The sequence below is a fragment of the Macaca fascicularis genome, chromosome 19, assembly GCF_037993035.2.
Source record: "Macaca fascicularis isolate 582-1 chromosome 19, T2T-MFA8v1.1".
Classification (NCBI taxonomy): domain Eukaryota; kingdom Metazoa; phylum Chordata; class Mammalia; order Primates; family Cercopithecidae; genus Macaca; species Macaca fascicularis.
This window is the reverse complement of record NC_088393.1, coordinates 47,401,284-47,418,158: the sequence shown is the minus strand read 5'-3', so window position 1 is coordinate 47,418,158 and position 16,875 is coordinate 47,401,284. Positions and strand designations below refer to the sequence as shown.

General features: G+C 48.1%; 1 protein-coding gene across 24 annotated transcripts in view; it reads left to right on the top strand.

Moving 5' to 3' along the window:
- Positions 1-413, top strand: part of C19H19orf47 (chromosome 19 C19orf47 homolog) — a 28,746-nt gene extending 28,333 nt beyond the window's left edge. For all 24 annotated transcript variants that reach the window (XM_074023584.1, XM_074023583.1, XM_074023561.1 and 21 more), the window contains one exon: positions 124-413. In XM_074023584.1, the coding sequence (XP_073879685.1) occupies positions 124-212 (89 nt within the window). In that variant the 3' untranslated portion in view covers positions 213-413. The remainder of the gene's footprint in view (positions 1-123) is intronic.
- The last annotated feature ends 16,462 nt before the right edge of the window (positions 414-16,875 follow it).

The following is a 16,875-nucleotide window of genomic DNA, read 5'->3' as shown; positions in this document are numbered from 1 at the left end:
GAGGGCCTCCCTTCCCCCACTCCCCACTGACCTCCCTCACTCCTCTGCGCCTCTGCTGTGACTTCTCTCTCTCCCTGTCTTCACTCTGTTCATTTCTCTTCTGTTTTCTGTCCCCGTGGCAAGGCCCGACTGTCCGCTGCGTCCTGCCCGACCCTCCTGTACCTCCGGCCTCCCAGCGGCCCCCTCGTCGGCGGTGGCGTCGAGCCTGTTGAGACTGTTAGCCGCCCTCCACTCCCAGGCCGGAGGGACCTCTCCAGACCCTGGGCTGCGGCTGAGGCGCATCCGTTTTCCTGCCCTGGGCGTCTTTGTCTCTGAAAGTCTATGGCGGGTGGTGGGCAACGGGCACTGAGAAGGGAGGCCAGTGCCTAGAGTGAAGACAGCTGCTGTTTTAATATATTTTTGTGACTTTCAAATCATTTCCCCCCCTCCTTCAGGGTGAGTTGCAGGACTGTTTCACACTATGCGCAGTGTGGGCTGGGGGTGCTGGCAAAGGGTTGGGCTGTGTCTCTAAAGGTCAGGCTTCCTGCACACACGTGGCCCATATCCCTGCTGCAAGCCCTGAGTGGAGGGGAGTAATAGCCACGGTCACCATTCAGTTAGGCTGCCCCCACCCCCAATAAGCCGTAGTGGTTCTTTGTTCACTCTGTCCCCTCCCCCCATGAATTTCACCTGCTTCTGCCACTCTGCCTGTTGGCATCTTTCCAAATGATGGGCTCCATTTGTGAGACCACAAATTTCCACTGGTTCGGTCGCTCACCCCTCCCTGCTGCACAGCGCCCCTGAGCCAGGCCTGTCCTAGGAGCTGGTAGCAGGCAGTGAGCAGGGCCTCTCCAGGGATGGGGTGTAGGTAAAGCGGTGGTGCTGGCCAAGGAATCCGAGGAGTGGGAGAAAGTGGCCAGGGCCACTTCAGGGGTTGGGGACAGGAAGGCCTTTCAGAAGAGGTGACATGGAGGCTGAGCTGGGAATGTGGCTTCGTGAAGTTCAGGAGGAGAGCTTTCAGGCAGACGGACAGCCAGGAGCAGAGGTGCTGAGGTGGGAAAACGAACAGGAAGAAGGCTGATGGCTGTGAGTGAGGGCGGGTCCTACGTCCAGCACGAGGCAGAGGGGGGTGGGCAGGAGCTAGGTGGCTGGGGACGTCGTGACCAAGGAGGAGGAATGTGCACAGTGACCCAGGAGTGCTGGATCGGGAGGATTTGGAGCTGGGGTGTGCTGAGCTGAGTTTCGTTTAGGATCATCGCTCTGGCTTCTGCGAGGAGAAGGAACGGCTGGGAGGGCTGGGGCGGTTGCCACTGCAGCAGTCCGGGCAGGAAGCCAGAGCGGCTGCGCGAGGGCGTGGCAGTGGGAGCAGGGAGGAGGGCTGCTTGGGCTGCTTAGGGTGTACTTTGGAGGAAGAGCTGTGGGATGTGCTGATGTGTTGGAAGTTGGGGCCAGAGAAGATGAGAATCACAGGGCCCGCCTAGATATTAGACCTGAGCATCTGAGGGAACAGCTGTTAACAGAGAAGGGGAGACAGGAGGAAGGAGCAGGTCAAGGAGGAGGGAGCTGTGTTCTGACCACATTGTGCCTTTTAATTAAGGTCCACGCTGGGGCTCAGGGGGACACCTGGACTGGGGGTTCATGGCTGCTGACAGTGTGCAGGGTACAGCTGGAATCAAAGCCAAGGGCCTTGGTTGGACGTAGTGGCTCATGCTTGTCATCCCAGGACTTTGGGAGGCCAAGGTGGGTGGATCACGAGGTCAGGAGTTCGAGACCAGCCTGGCCAAGATGGTGAAACCCCGTCTCTACTAAAAATACAAAAATTAACCAGGTGTGGTGGCAGATGCCTGTAATCCCAGCTGCTCAGGAGGCTGAGGCAGGAGAATCGCTTGAACCCGGGAGGCAGAGGTTGCAATGAGTTGAGATCGTGCCACTGCACTCTAGTCTAAGCAACAAGAACGAGACTCCATCTTAAAAAAAAAAAAAAAAAAAAAAGCCAAGGGCCTGGTAATACCAGCTGGAAAGGGAACAGAGATTGGAGGGGACCCAGGATGGAATCTGGGGCCCTTTCCCTGTTTAGAGAACAGGATCTGACAAAAAGAGACAGCCTAGGAAAGGTCGGGGGTTGGAGGAGAACTAATGAGAGAGCAGGTAAAGATGAGACTAGATCTCATCCGTTTATTTTCGTTGTGGGAAAATATACATCTTGTGAAATTTACCATTTTTACCATTTTATTTTTATTGTTTATTTTTTTGAGATAGAGTTTTGCTGTTGTTGCCTAGGCTAGAGTGCAATGGCGTGATCTTGGCTCACTGAAACCTCCACCTCCTCGGTTCAAGCGATTCACCTGCCTCAGCCTCTCTGGTAGCTGGGATTACAGGCGCCTGCCACCACTCCCAGCTAATTTTCGTATTTTTAGTAGATGGGGTTTCACCATGTTGGCCAGTCTGGTCTCAAACTCCTGACCTCAGGTGATCCACCCGCTTCAGCCTCCCAAAGTGCTGGGATTACAGGCGTGAGCCACCACGCCTGGCCCATTTTAACAATTTTAAACTGTACCGTTCAGTGGCATTAAGTACATTCACACTGTTGTGTACCCATTACCACCATCCATCTCTAGAACTTCTTTCATCTTCCCCAAATCCATTATTTTCAGTTTTTCAGTTATGTCATATTGGAGACCGACTGTGTGTCAGGCAGCGTCCCAGGTACTGGGGATGGGTTGTGAAGGGCCGGACTTCAGGATAAGGGACAGCTGTAGAGAGAGTGATAGACCCCTTTCCCTGTGGGGTCCCAGGCTAGACCCTCCTGAGACAGGCTGAGGCCTGACCTCAAAGGATGGCAAATACTGGCCCTCAGATTCCAGGGGCCACCCCTTCAGGTCACTGCCACCAGGAGGAGCTCACACATGCACACTTTCCCTGCTGAGCTTCAGCTTTCTTTGTTTCCTAATAATTTCCTCTGATTCCACTTCATGCATAATTTTAACAACGGCGCCAGGCGCGGTGGCTCAACCCTGTAATCCCAGCACTTTGGGAGGCCGAGATGGGCGGATCACGAGGTCAGGAGATCGAGACCATCCTGGCTAACACGGCGAAACCCCGTCTCTACTGAAAAATACAAAAAACTAGCCGGGCGAGGTGGCGGGCGCCTGTAGTCCCAGCTACTCAGGAGGCTGAGGCAGGAGAATGGCGTAAACCCGGGAGGCGGAGCTTGCAGTGAGCTGAGATCCGGCCACTGCACTCCAGCCTGGGCGACAGAGCGAGACTCCTTCTCAAAAAAAAAAAAAAAAAAAAAAAAAAAAAAAATTTAACAATGGCTGGGGTGAACTGGAAGAGTTCCAGTTGCTCAATTTAAGAGCCATGGTAATTTCTCAATGTGTAATAGGAACTGCAATGATATAAAAACATATATAGGTCATTTACCACATAGGGCTTAGCTGTGCCAGGGAGAGTCTCTTATTGTTGTGCTTTACAGAGGCACAGAGAGGGGAGTTAACTGCTGAAGGCCTCACCCAGCCGGCGGTGGCAGGACTGGATTTGACCCCAGGGAGCAGACTTCAGGATCCATGCCCCTTAATCCCTACCCTGTGCTGCCTTTTAAAATTTTTATTTTATTTTATATTTTATGGAGATGAGGTCTCGCTATGTACCCCATGCTGGTCTCGAACTCCTGGGCTCAAGTGATCCTCTCTCCCTGGCCTCCCAAAGTGCTGGGATTATAGGCATGAGCCACTGCTCCCAGCCACCTGTGCTGCCTTGATTGCAGATTTGAAGCATAGCCCTTTTGGAGAAGGGGCAGGACAGGGTCTTAAGACAGTGATTTTGGACCTAGAATGGTGGCTCACGCCTGTAATCGTAGCACTTTGGGAGGCTGAGGCAGGCGGATCACTTGGAAGTCAGGAGTTCGGGACCAGCCTGGCCAACATGGCAAAACCCCATCTCTACTAAAAATACAAAAATTAATTGGTGTGTTGGTGTATGCTTGTAACCCCAGCTACTTGGGAGACTGAGACACGAGAATCACTTGAACCCGGGAGGCAGAGGTTGCAGTGAGCAGAGATCACACCACTGCACTCCAGCCTGGGCAACAGAGTGAGACTGTCTCAAAAAAAAAAAGACAGTGGATTTGGACTTTCTAGAGTTGTCCATGTGTAGAGTCCGCACCAACCCTATTGGCTTGTCCTAGAAAGCATTTGCAGCTCAGATGATGCAGGCCTTGAGAGCCACATCCTTGTCCACCTCCCAGCTGCTCCGGAGTCACAGTGGCCCACCCGTTATACATTTGACTTGGCAGTTCTCCCACGCTCGCCCCAACAGCTGTGACCCACAGGGGTAGATTTTTTTCCCCCCGACTCTATTAAGCACTTTTTACTTTTAGTTTTTTAGGGACAGGGTCTTTCTGTGGTGCTCAGGCTGGTCTCAAACTCCTGGTCTGAAGTGATTCTCCCATCTCAGCCTCCAAAGTGTTGGGATTACAGGTATGAGCCACCATGCCCTGTCTGTTAGGCATTTTTGAGCATAAATAATACATTCACAGCCACGTTTGGTGGCTCATGCGTGTATTCCCAGCTACTTGTAAGGCTGAGGTGGAAGGATCCCTTGAGCCCGGGAGGTTGAGGCTGCAGTGAGCTGTGATTGCATCCCTGCACGCCACCTGGGCAACAGAGCAAGACTCTGTCTCAGGGAAAAAAAAAAAAAAAAGTAAGAATACATTCACATGGTTCAAAATGCAAAAGATACAAAAGTCTCTACAGTGAAAAGTATCTTCCCACCTCTCCTAGCCCCCTAGACCCTTCCTCAGAGGCTACCAATGTTACCAATTTCTTGTGTAATCTTTCCAGTGAAGTACACACACACATACACACACACAAACACACAACAGAACAGCATGTAGGACCCGTGTACAAGCATACATGTGTCTTAGCAGTCTAATTTATTTAACCAGTTCCTGTTTGAAGGAAATTTAGGTTGTTTCCAACCTCGTGCTATTACAAGTAGTCCTAGAACGAACAACTTTCCTTACACATGGGATCAATTCAGGGGTGAATTTGAAGAACATATTATTACATTACATTATTTAAGTGCAAATACTGATAATGAGTCCATTGCAGATCTGAACTAGCCTCTCCTCCAAGATGATTGGCGTCCTTCAGGTGATTTATTTACACAGTGACCACCCCATTTCATAAAGGAAGTTGGACTCTTCCAGTTGGAGACTGCTGGGTCAGGGGATGCTGAGAGCTAACGTTGACTACCACCTGTGTGCCAGGAAGTGCTAAATCAACGCTTGGCCAAGTTGTTGGACTTGTTGAATCCTGAGGCAACACCGTGAAAGGCAGGATCTTCCTATTCTTGTCCCATAAACAGATGAGGAAGGCCGGGCACGGTGGCTCACACCTGTAATCCCAGCACTTTGGGAGGCCGAGGCAGGTGGATCACCTGAGGTCTGGAGCTCGAGACCAGCCTGACCAACATGGAGAAACCCCGTCTCTACTAAAAATACAAAATTAGCTGGGCCTGGTGGCACATGCCTATAGTCCCAGCTACTAGGGAGGCTGAGGCAGGAGAATTGCTTGAACCTGGGAGGCGGAGGTTGCGGTGAGCCGAGATCGTGCCATTGCACTCCAGCCTGGGCAACAAGAGTGAAACTCCGCCCCAAAAACAAAACAAAACAAAACAAAAAAAACCACAGATGAGGAAATGGTGGTGCAGCGAGCCCAGGGCTCATGCTGAATTGCAGAACCAGACCTGCAGCAGCCCAGCAGAGTGATTCTGTGTGAATGGTCGTCCTGAGACAAGGCCACCTCTGGACACATCCCTTCCTCTGGTAGCCCACATCAGTGGATACTAAAGCCAGATGCAAACTAGCAGTACCTGTGGCAGGTGGCCAAGGCCCGGGCCAGCCCCAGTACCCCTTTCTCCAGTGCCCAAGCCCCTGCTGCTGAGATGAGCCAAGAGTTGAGCTGCAGCCATCTCCACTCCTCCTTTGGGCATCTGACCTAACTTAGTTTGGTAAGTGCTACAACTATAGACCCCACTTTGAAGGCCTGTCGGGGTCCTGGAGCAGAGGAGACATTTCTCTGCAAAATCAGGGCTAAATCTATCTCTCTCTCTCTCTTTTTTTTTTGTAATAGACTTTATTTTTAGAACAGCTTTATTTATTCATTTATAGACAGGGTCTTGCCCTGTCACCCAGACTGGAGTGCAGTGGTATGATCCCAGCTCACTATAGCCTCCACCTACCAGGCTCAAGTGATCCTCTTGCCTCAGCTTCCTGAGTAGCTGGGGCTACAGGCACACGCCACCATGCTCAGCTAATTTTTTTAATTTAACTTTTTTGAGATGGAGTCTCACTTTCTCGCCCAGGCTGGAGTGCAGTGGGGTGATCTCAGCTCACTGCAACCTCTGCGTCCCGGGTTCAAGCGATTCTCCTGCCTCAGCCTCTTGAGTACCTGGGATTACAGGCACATGCCACCACGCCTAGCTAATTTTTTAATTTTTAGTAGAAATGGGGTTTCACCGTGTTAACCAGGCTGGTCTCGAACTCCTGACCTCAGGTGATTCGCTCACCTCGGCCTCCCAAAGTACTGGGCTTACAGGTGTGAGCCACCGTGCCCGGCCAATTGTTTTTTTTTTTTTACCTGTAGAGATGAGGTCTCACTATATTGCCCCAGCTGGTCTCAATATTCCTGAGCTCAAGCGATGTACTCACCTGAGCCTCCCAAAATGTTGGGATTACAGGCATGAGGCACCGCACCTGGCCTTAGAGTAGTTTTAGAGTTGCAGAAAGAATTGAGAAGATAATGCAAAGAGCTGCCGTATACCCCACACTCAGTTACTCCTGAGTGGTACATTTGTCACAGATTAATGAAACTATATCGATCCATTAGTATTAATTAAAGTCTATAGTTTATTCAGGTTGCCTTAGTTTTACCTAATGTATTTTTTTTTTTTTTTTTTTTTTTTGAGACGGAGTCTCGCTCTGTCGCCCAGGCTGGAGTGCAGTGGCCAGATCTCAGCTCACTGCAAGCTCCGCCTCCCGGGTTCATGCCATTCTCCTGCCTCAGCCTCCCAAGTAGCTGGGACTACAGGCGCCCGCTACCTCGCCTGGCTAGTTTTTTGTACTTTTTAGTAGAGACGGGGTTTCACCGTATTAACCAGGATGGTCTCGATCTCCTGACCTCGTGATCCGCCCGTCTCGGCCTCCCAAAGTGCTGGGATTACAGGCTTGAGCCACCGCGCCCGGCCATACCTAAGGTATTTTACTGTTCCAGGATCTCATATAACATTATGTTGTCAAATTTGATAACATTCTAGCTCCAGACACTTATATCGACAAATAAGGAGTTGTCATGTCTCCTTAGGTTCCCCCTGGCTGGGGCAGTTGCTCAGACTTTCCTTGGTTTTGATGCCTACTTTGATAGTTTTGACAAGTTCTGGTCAGACATAGGATGCCCCTCAGCTGGGATTTGTCTGATACTTTTCTCATGATTACAGTGGAGTTACGTGTTTTCTGGAGGAAGACCTCAAAGGGGAAGTGTCGTTTCATCACATATTGGGGTATACACTCTTCACATGATTCACCACTGTTTTTGTTCACCTTGATCACCTGTTTGTCAAGTTTCTCCACTTTGTAAAGCTACTCTTCTTTCTCCCTTTACACCTTGTGCTCTTTGGAAGGAATTCACTGCACAGCCCGCATGTGAGGAGTTGGGTGGTTTATGCTCCACCTCCTTGGGGGCAAGGAATTTACATAAATTACTTGAAATTCTTCTGCAAAGGAAATGTGTCTCTTCTCCTCATCTAGTAACTTATTCAGTCATTTATTTTTATGAGTTTGGCCTCAGGGATATTTACTTTGTACTTGAGGTTATCGTCCAATGTTACTTTCTTTGTTTTGTCACTCACATTAGTCTGACTTTGGCCATGGGGAGCTCTTTCACTTGGTTCCAGAGCCCCTTTGACTTGTTATACCCCCATTGTTTTTGTTTTTGTGTTTGAGACAGAGTTTCACTCTAGTTACCCAGGCTGGAGTGCAATGGAGCGATCTCGGCTCACCACAACCTCCGCTTCCTGGGTTCAAGTGATTCCCCTGCCTTAGCCTCCCGAGTAGCTGGAATTACACGTGCATGCAACCAAGCCTGGCTAATTTTTGTATTTTCAGTAGAGATGGGGTTTCATCATATTGTTCAGGCTAGTCTTGAACTCCTGACCTCAGTTGTTCTGCCTGCTTCGGCCTCCCAAAGTGCCGAGATTACAGGCGTGAACCACCGCACCCGGCCTTGTTTTTGCTTTTACTGTGTCCTTACTTTCAGGCTCTGGAGATGCTGCAGGCTCATCTTGTATATTCCCTGCCCCAGTCCTGGAGGCAACCATTTTTCCAAGGAGCCTGGTCCTTTTAATTGCAGAACAGTGGTGGAAACCAAGATCTAGGCATGCGATGTGTTTGTTTGCTACTGGAGCCTCCCTTCTTTTTTTTAATACTTTTTTTTTTTTTTTTTTTTTTTTTTGAGACGGAGTCTCGCTCTGTCGCCCAGGCTGGAGTGCAGTGGCCGGATCTCAGCTCACTGCAAGCTCCGCCTCCCGGGTTCACGCCATTCTCCTGCCTCAGCCTCCCGAGTAGCTGGGACTACAGGCGCCCACCACCTCGCCCGGCTAGTTTTTGTATTTTTTTAGTAGAGACGGGGTTTCACCGTGTTAGCCAGGATGGTCTCGATCTCCCGACCTCGTGATCCGCCCGTCTCGGCCTCCCAAAGTGCTGGGATTACAGGCTTGAGCCACCGCGCCCGGCCTTTTTTTTTTTTTTTTTTTTTTTTTTTTTGAGACAGTCTTACTCTGTTGCCCAGGCTGGAGTGCAGTGTTGTAATCTCGGCTCACTGCAGCCTCCGCCTCCTAGGTTTAAGTCATTCTCGTGCCTCAGCCTCCCAAGTAGCTGGGATTATAGAGACAGGGTCTTGCTCTGTCACCGAGGCCAGATTGCAGAGGCACAATCATAGCTTACTGTAGCCTTGAACTCTTGGGCTCAAATGATCCTCCTGCCTCTTGCCTGTAATTGTAGGAATTACAGGCATGAGCCATCATACCCAGTGACAACTCCATTTTAGAAAATGAAGCCTTAATATGGAACCTCAATGTGTAAATCATCCTTAAAAAGGAAAAGTGGGCTGGGCATGGTGGCTCATGCCTGTAATCCCAACACTTGGGGAGGCCCAGGCAGGCAGATCTCTTCAGCTCAGGAGTTCCAGACCTGGGCAACATGGTGAAACTCCATCTCTACAAAAAATTTAAAAATTAGCTAGGCATGGTGGCACACGGCTATAGTCCCAGCTGCTTCGGTGGCTGAGGCGGGAGGATCACTTGAGCGCAACAGGTAAGAAGCTGCAGTGAGCTATGATCATGTCACTGCACTCTCACCTGGGTGACAGAGTGAGACCCTGACTCGAAAAAATTAAAAATAAAAAAAGCAACTTATTACTATAGGTTTAAGCACTTATTTTGGATTAGTTCATGCAAACAGTACCAAATTCCAGTCCTTAAAAGGTTATGAAATAAGACCATTGTGCACCTAGTTGACTGGCAAAAACCTTAAGTCTCAAGTGTTAGGGAAGATGTGGAGTAATGGGAGGATATACTTTGCTGATGGAATGTAAGTTGGTACCCGCCATCTTGGAAAATAGTTTGTTAGATTGTGGTAAAAGTTGAAGATGACACACTTTCCAACCCAGCCATTACTCTCCTAGCAATATACCCTGGAGAAACTTCCACGTACACACAAAAAGACGTGTATGAGAATGTTCATAGAAGTACTGTTTGTAATAGCATAAACGTGGAAACAAATATCCAGCAACTGGAGAATGGGCAGATTGTGGCCTAGTTGTTCCAGTTACCTAATGCATCATTAATCACCCCAAAACTTCGTGGCTTAAATTAACAATCATTTTATTATCTCTTACAGTCTCAGGGGTTGACTGGACTCAATTAGGCTGTTATCACTTGGGGGCGCTCATGTGATTTTTGTAAGATGTTGCTGAGGTTGGTGTCCTCTTAAAACTTCCTCAGATACCTAGTGGTTAACCAGTACTGGCACTTATCTGGGGCCCAGCTTGGGCTGCCAGCCAGAATGCCTACACATGACTTCTCCCTGTGGCCTGTGCTTCCTTACAACATGGCAGCTGGGTTTCAAGAAGGAGCTTCTCAAGAGCCAGAGGAAACTGTGTGGCCTTTTCTAACCTAGCATTGGAAGCCACAGGGCTTCATATCTGCCACAGTCGCTGGCTCACCAGATTCAGGAGGAGGCATGATAGATCCCATTTTTCAATAAGAGGAAGTCAACATCTCCTTGTAAGAAGAGCATGTGGGATGAGAACGTGCATTGTGGTCATCTTGGAAAATAAGACACTAATGTTGGATGCATTATGTTTTACGTATTGGATGTGGGATAGTGTACATCAGTGAAAATGAACTAATGCTGCACATATCAATATGAATAAACCTAAACACAGTGAAAAAAGCAAATTGGGCCGGGCATGGTGGCTCATGCCTGTACTCCTTGCACTTTGGGAGGCCAAAGCAGGTGGATCACTTGAGGTCAGGAGTTCCAGACTAGCCTGGCCAACATGGTGAAACCCCATCTCTACTAAAAATACAAAAACTTAGCCAGGCGTGATGGTATAGGCCTGTAGTCCCAGCTGCTCAGGAGGCTGAGGCAGGAGAGTTGCTTGAGCCCGGGCGGCAGACATTGCAGTGAGCCAGGATCATGCCACTGGACTCCAGCCTGGGTGACCCAGCAAGACTCCACATCTCCCTTCATCGTATCATGTGAGGGACTCTGCCACCTGAAGGATGTGTGAGCCTGTGAAAGAGCAAGGTGTGGGGTGAGACAGTGGGGCGTCTTGTGTTTATTTTTATTTATTATTATTTTTTGAGACAGGATCTTGCTCTGTCGCCCAGGCTAGACTGCAGTGCTGCAATCTCAACTCACTGCACTCTCCACCTCTCGGGCTCAAGTGATCCTCCCATCTCAGCCTCCTGAGTGTCTGGGACTACAGCTGTGTGCCACCATGCTTGGCTAATTTTTGCAGTTTTTTGTAGAGAAGGAGTCTGCTATGTTGCCCAGGCTAGTCTTGAACTCCTGGACTCAAGCAGTCCACTCACCTCGGCCTCCCAAAGTGCTGGGATTATAGGTGTGAGCCACTGCGTCTGGCGTAATGGTTTTTAAAGCTGAGCGGTGGGCACATGGTGTTCATTGTGTTATTTTTTATGTGTTTTTGGGCATCTCATTTTAAAAATAAGAATTCTGCTTCTACTCTGGGTCCCTCAGTGATCCAGTTCCCCTCTCCAGAGGCAGTCAGTATTACTCGTGTTTTATGAGTTCTTCCAGAAATATGTTGTATATTTACAAACATAATTGTATTTTCTTACTCAGATGGTTACATATCTAATAGTTTTACACTTTTCTTTTTTCACTTCATATACCTTGGAGATTGTTTTATATTAGTACATAAAGAGCTTTTAGAAAAACAGCTCTATTGAGATATAATTCATGTGTCAGACAATTCACCCATTTAAAGTGGACAATTCACTGGGCACGGTGGCTAACGCGTTTAATCCCAGCACTTTTGGAAGGCCGAGGTGGGCGGATCACCTCAGGTCAGGAGTTCGAGACCACCTTGGCCAACATGGTGAAACTCTGTCTCTACTAAAAATACAAAAATTAGTGGGGTGTGGTGGCACATGCCTGTGATCCCAGGTACTTGGGAGGCTGAGGCACGAGAATCGCTTGAACCTGAGATCGCGCCACTGCACTCCAGCCCAGGCTGGGCTTGAACTCCTGTGCTCAAGTGATCCTCCTGCCTCAGCATCCCAGAGTGCTGGGATTATACACGTGAGGCACTGTGCCTGGCCTGTATTCCTTTTTTTTTTTTTTTTTTGAGACGGAGTCTCGCTCTGTCACCAGGCATGTATCAGAGTTTCATTCCTTTATTGGCTAAATAATATTCCATTGTATGGAGATATTACACTTGTTTATCCATGACTGGATGGACATTTGGGTTGTTTATACTTTGGGGCTATTGTGAATCATGCTGCTATCAACATTCATGTACAAGTATTCTGTATAGACATATGTTTTCAAATCTCTTGGGTATATGCCCTAGGAGTAGAATTGTTGGGTCATATGATAATTCTATTTTCAACCATCTGAAGAACTGCCAGACTGTTTTCCATCAGCTGTATCATCTTTCATTTCCACCAGCAGTATATGAGGGTCCCATTTTCTCCACATCCTCACCAACACTTAACTAGTATCTGACTTTCTGATTATAGTTGTCCTAGTGGGTGTTAAATGGCATCTTACTGTGGTGTTGACTTGCATTTCCTGATAGCTAATGATGTTAAGCATATTTTATTTAGTGTCCTTATTGGAAAAAGCTCCCTTTGAAAATAACTGCATATTTTGTTGCATATTCTTTTTTTTTTTTTTTTTTTTTTTTTTTGAGATAAGGTCGCTCTGCCACCGAGGAGCAAGTACTCTGTAAAATGTTGGTGAGGAAAGGCAACTTCAAGGGACAACTTTCCTATGATGAATTTAGGTTTAAGTGATCTGAGCCCCTGTCTCAATTTAACACTCAAATGATGCAACAATCTGTCCTGAATTATGCAAGGTTTAACCAAAATAAAAGAGAGAAATAGGCCAGGCACTGTGGCTCACGTCTGCAATCCCAGAACTTTGGGAGGCTGAGGCCAGCAGATCACCTGAGGTCGGAAGTTCGAAACTGGCCTGACCAACATGGAAACATGGAGAAACCCCATCTCTACTAAAAATACAAAAATTAGCCAGGCGTGGTGGCGCATGCCTGTAAACCCAACTGCTCAGGAGGCTAAGACAGGAGAATCGCTTGAACGTGGGAGTTGGAGGTTGTAGTGAGTTGAGACCGAGCCACTGTACTCCAGCCTGGGCGACAGAGCGAGACTCTGTCTGGAAAAAAAAAAAAAGGGTCTGCTGATTATGTGACTGAACCTACTAGCCATTATCACTAGAGGAGAGATCAGAATATTCTTCAAACAAACCTGATCATTCTCAATATCCACTTGTATTTGTTTGTTTGAAACATGGTCTCACTCTGGAGTGCGGTGGCATGATCACAGCTTACTGCAGCCTTGACCTCCTGGGTGGGCTCAGGTGATCCTCTTGCTTCAACCTCCCAAGTAGCTGGGACTACAGGCACATGCCTGGCTAATTTTTAAATTTTTTGTAGAGACAGGATGTGGCCATGTTGCCCAGGCTGGTCTCAAACTCCTGGGCCTGAACAATCTGCCTGCCTTGACCTCCCAAAGTGATGGGATTATAGGCGTGAGCCGCTGTGCCTTTGTTGTGTATTCTTGTTATAAAATGTTCTATTCTGGGTGTGGTGGCTCACGCCTGTAATCCCAGCACTTTGGGAGGCGGAGGTGGGCGGATCACGTGAGGTCAGCAGTTTGAGACCAGCCTGGCCAACATGGCGAAAACTTGTCTCTACTAAAAACACAAAAATTCGCCAGGTGTAGTGGCATACGTCTGTAGTCCCAGCTGTTTGGAAGGCTGAGGCATGAGAATTGCTTGAACCTGGGAAGCGGAGGTTGTAGTGAGCCAAGGTCATGCCACTGCACTTCAACCTGGATGACAGAGTGAGATTCTGTCAAAAAAAAAAGTTATGTTCTATTCCTACATGGCTATATAATGATGTATTTAACCAGTCTTATAATTATGGGCCCTTAAGTGTTTTCCAAGACCTTTTCTATCACAAATGGTCCCTCTTGTATATACCATATTTTGCTTATCTGTGAACATATCCATAGGGTAAATACCTAGGACTAAAACTGCAGGGTTACAGGGAATGTCTGTATGTTTTATAAGTTTGAATTTGTAACATTTGTGTATTTAAAAGCGGATATTGAGGCTAGCCACGGTGGCTCACGCCTGTAATCCCAGCCCTCTGGGAAGCTGAGGTGGGTGGATCCCTTGAGCCCAGGAGTTTGCAACCAGCCAGGGCAACATGATGAAACCCTTCTCTACAAAAAATACAAGAAATTAGCCAGGCATGGTAGTGCACACCTGTAGTCCCAGCTACTCAGGAAGCTGAGGTGGGAGGATTGACTGAGCCCAGGAGTTTGAGGCTGCAGTGAACCCTGATAGCGCCACTGAACTTCAGCCTGGGAGACAGAAGAGACCCTGTTTTATTTATATGCCTGTTTCAAACAAATAACAAACAAATAAATAAAAGTGGGTATTGAGAATAATAATCAGGTTTGTTTAAAGAACATTCTGATTTCTCCTCCAGTGATAATGGCTGGTAGGTTCAGCCACATGGTCAGCAGCCACTTTATGTCTCCCTTTTATTTTGGTTAAACTACATAATTCAGGACTGAGTTTTGAATCAGTTTCAGTGTCAGGTTGAGGCAGGGGGCTCAGAGCACTTAAATTCAGATGGGTGCGGTGGCTTACGCCTATAATCCTAGCACTTTGGGAGGCTGAGGTGGGTGGATCAACTGAGGTCAGGAGTTCGAGACCAGCCTGGCCAACATGGCAAAACCCCGTCTCTACTAAAAATACAAAAATTACCCGGGTGTGGTGGTGCATGCCTGTATTCCCAGCTACTTGGGAGGCTATGGCAGGAGAATCACTTGAACCCGGGAACTGGAGGTTGCAGAGCTGAGATTGCGTCACTACACTCCAGCCTGGGTGACAGAGCAAGACTCCATCTCAAAACAAAAACACCTAAATTCATCATAGCAAAGTTGTCCTTTAAAGTTGCCTTTCTGGGGCTGGGTGCCGTGGCTCACACCTGTAATCCCAGCACTTTGGGAGGCTGAGGTGGGCAGATCACAAGGTCGAGAGTTCGAGACCAGCCTGGTCAATATGACGAAACCCTGTCTCTACTAAAAATACAGAAATTAGCCCGGCGTGGTGGCAGGTGCCTGTAATCCCAGCTACTTGGGAGGCTGAGGCAGGAGAATCGCTTGAACCTGGGCGGCGGAGGTTGCAGTAAACCAAGATTGCACCACCGCACTCCAGCATGGGTGACAGAGCAAGATTCCATCTCAAAAAAAAAAGTTGACTTTCTGGCTGGGCACGGTGGCTCACACATGTAATCCCAGCACGTTGGGAGGCCGAGGCAGGCAGATCACAAGGTCAGGAGAGTGAGACCATCCTGGCTATCATGGTGAAACCCCCATCTCTACTAAAAATACAAACCATTAGCCGGGCGTGGTGGCAGGCACCTTTAATCCCAGCTACTCTGGAGGCTGAGGCAGGAGAATTGCTTGAACCTGGGAGGCAGAGGTTGCTGTGAGCTGAGATCGCGCCACTGCACTCCAGCCTGGCGACAGAGCGAGACTCCGTCTCAAAATAAATAAATTAAATAAATAAAGTTGCCTTTCCTCCCTCCGGACATTTTACGGAGTACTTTGTCCTAAATTATCAGTAGAGCATATCCTGGCGATCCTTAGACCTTCTTGATTGTGTGTTATTATGAAGAGCTTGATCTTACAGCTCTGTGATCCACAATTTACTCAACCTCTCTTCTGTTTCCTCTTCACTGAGAGTAATAATTAGCTGGGCGTGGTCGTGGGTGACTAATCCCAGCTACAGGGCCTGCGGCGGGGGTGGGGGGGCGGGGCTGAGGCAGAAGAATTGCTTGAACCTGGGAGGTGGAGGTTGCAGTGAGCCTAAATCGCATCACTGCACTCCAGCCAGGGTGATAGAGCGAGACACTGTCTCAAAAAAAAAACAAAACAAACCAAGATGAGAGTAATAATAGCACCTATCCCATGGAATGGTTGTGGGGATTAAATGAGTCAATTAGTGTGAAAGGCTTAAAACAGTACCTGGCATACAGTGTTGATACTAATTTTATCTCCGAAATTTCCTGTAATCCCAGTGCTTTGGGAGACAGAGGCAGGTGGATTGTTTGAGCTCAGGAGTTCAATACCACCCTGGGCAACATGGCAAAACCCTGTCTCTACAAAAAATACAAAACTTAGCCAGATAGGTAAATCAAGAAATTTAACATGGACATGATACTTTTATCTAATGCACAATTCACATTCCAATTTCATCAATTGTCCCAATAACGTTCCTTATTGCTGTTTTTTCTTCTGGCTTGGAATCCAATTCAGGATCACACGTTGCGTTTATTTATTTATCTTTTCCGAGACACCCAGGTAACTTAACATGTTGCATTTAGGTGTCGTGTAAGAGCTTCCTTTTAGACAGTGAATGTTAAAATAGAATGGTTCCCCAAATTGCTCTAGGAGGACTTGATGCCTGCAAGACACAGCTGGGTTTCTGCACGGATGGCCAGTTCATGTGGCGCCATCTTGTGGCAAGTGTGAATAGAGTTTATAAATCCACTGGGCAGCTGTGAAAATTTTCTCCTCTTGATGACCTAAAAAAAGATCAGGTGGTGGTAATATTATTTCAGTTTTTCCTAATAACGTGAGAGGATTTTGCTATTTCAAATCTACCTTTGTTTTTTGAGACAGAGTCTGACTGTCTCGCCCAGGCTAGAGTACAGTGGCACGATCTTGGCTCACTGCAACCTCTGCCTCCCAGGTTCAAGTGATTCTCCTCCCTCAGCCTCCTGATTAGCTGGGATTACCGGTGCCCACCACTACGCCCAGCTAATTTTTGTGTTTTTAGTAGAGATGGGGTTTCGCCACTTTGGCCAGGCGGGTCTCGAACTCCTGACCTCAGGTGATCTGCTCTCCTCGGCCTCCCAAAGTGCTGGGATTACAGGCGTGAACCACCGCGCCTGGCCTAATTTTTTGTATTTTTAGTAGCAGGCTGGTCTCGAACTCCTGGCCTCAAGTGATACGCCTGCCTCAGCTTTCCAAAGTGCTGGGATAACAGGCATGAGC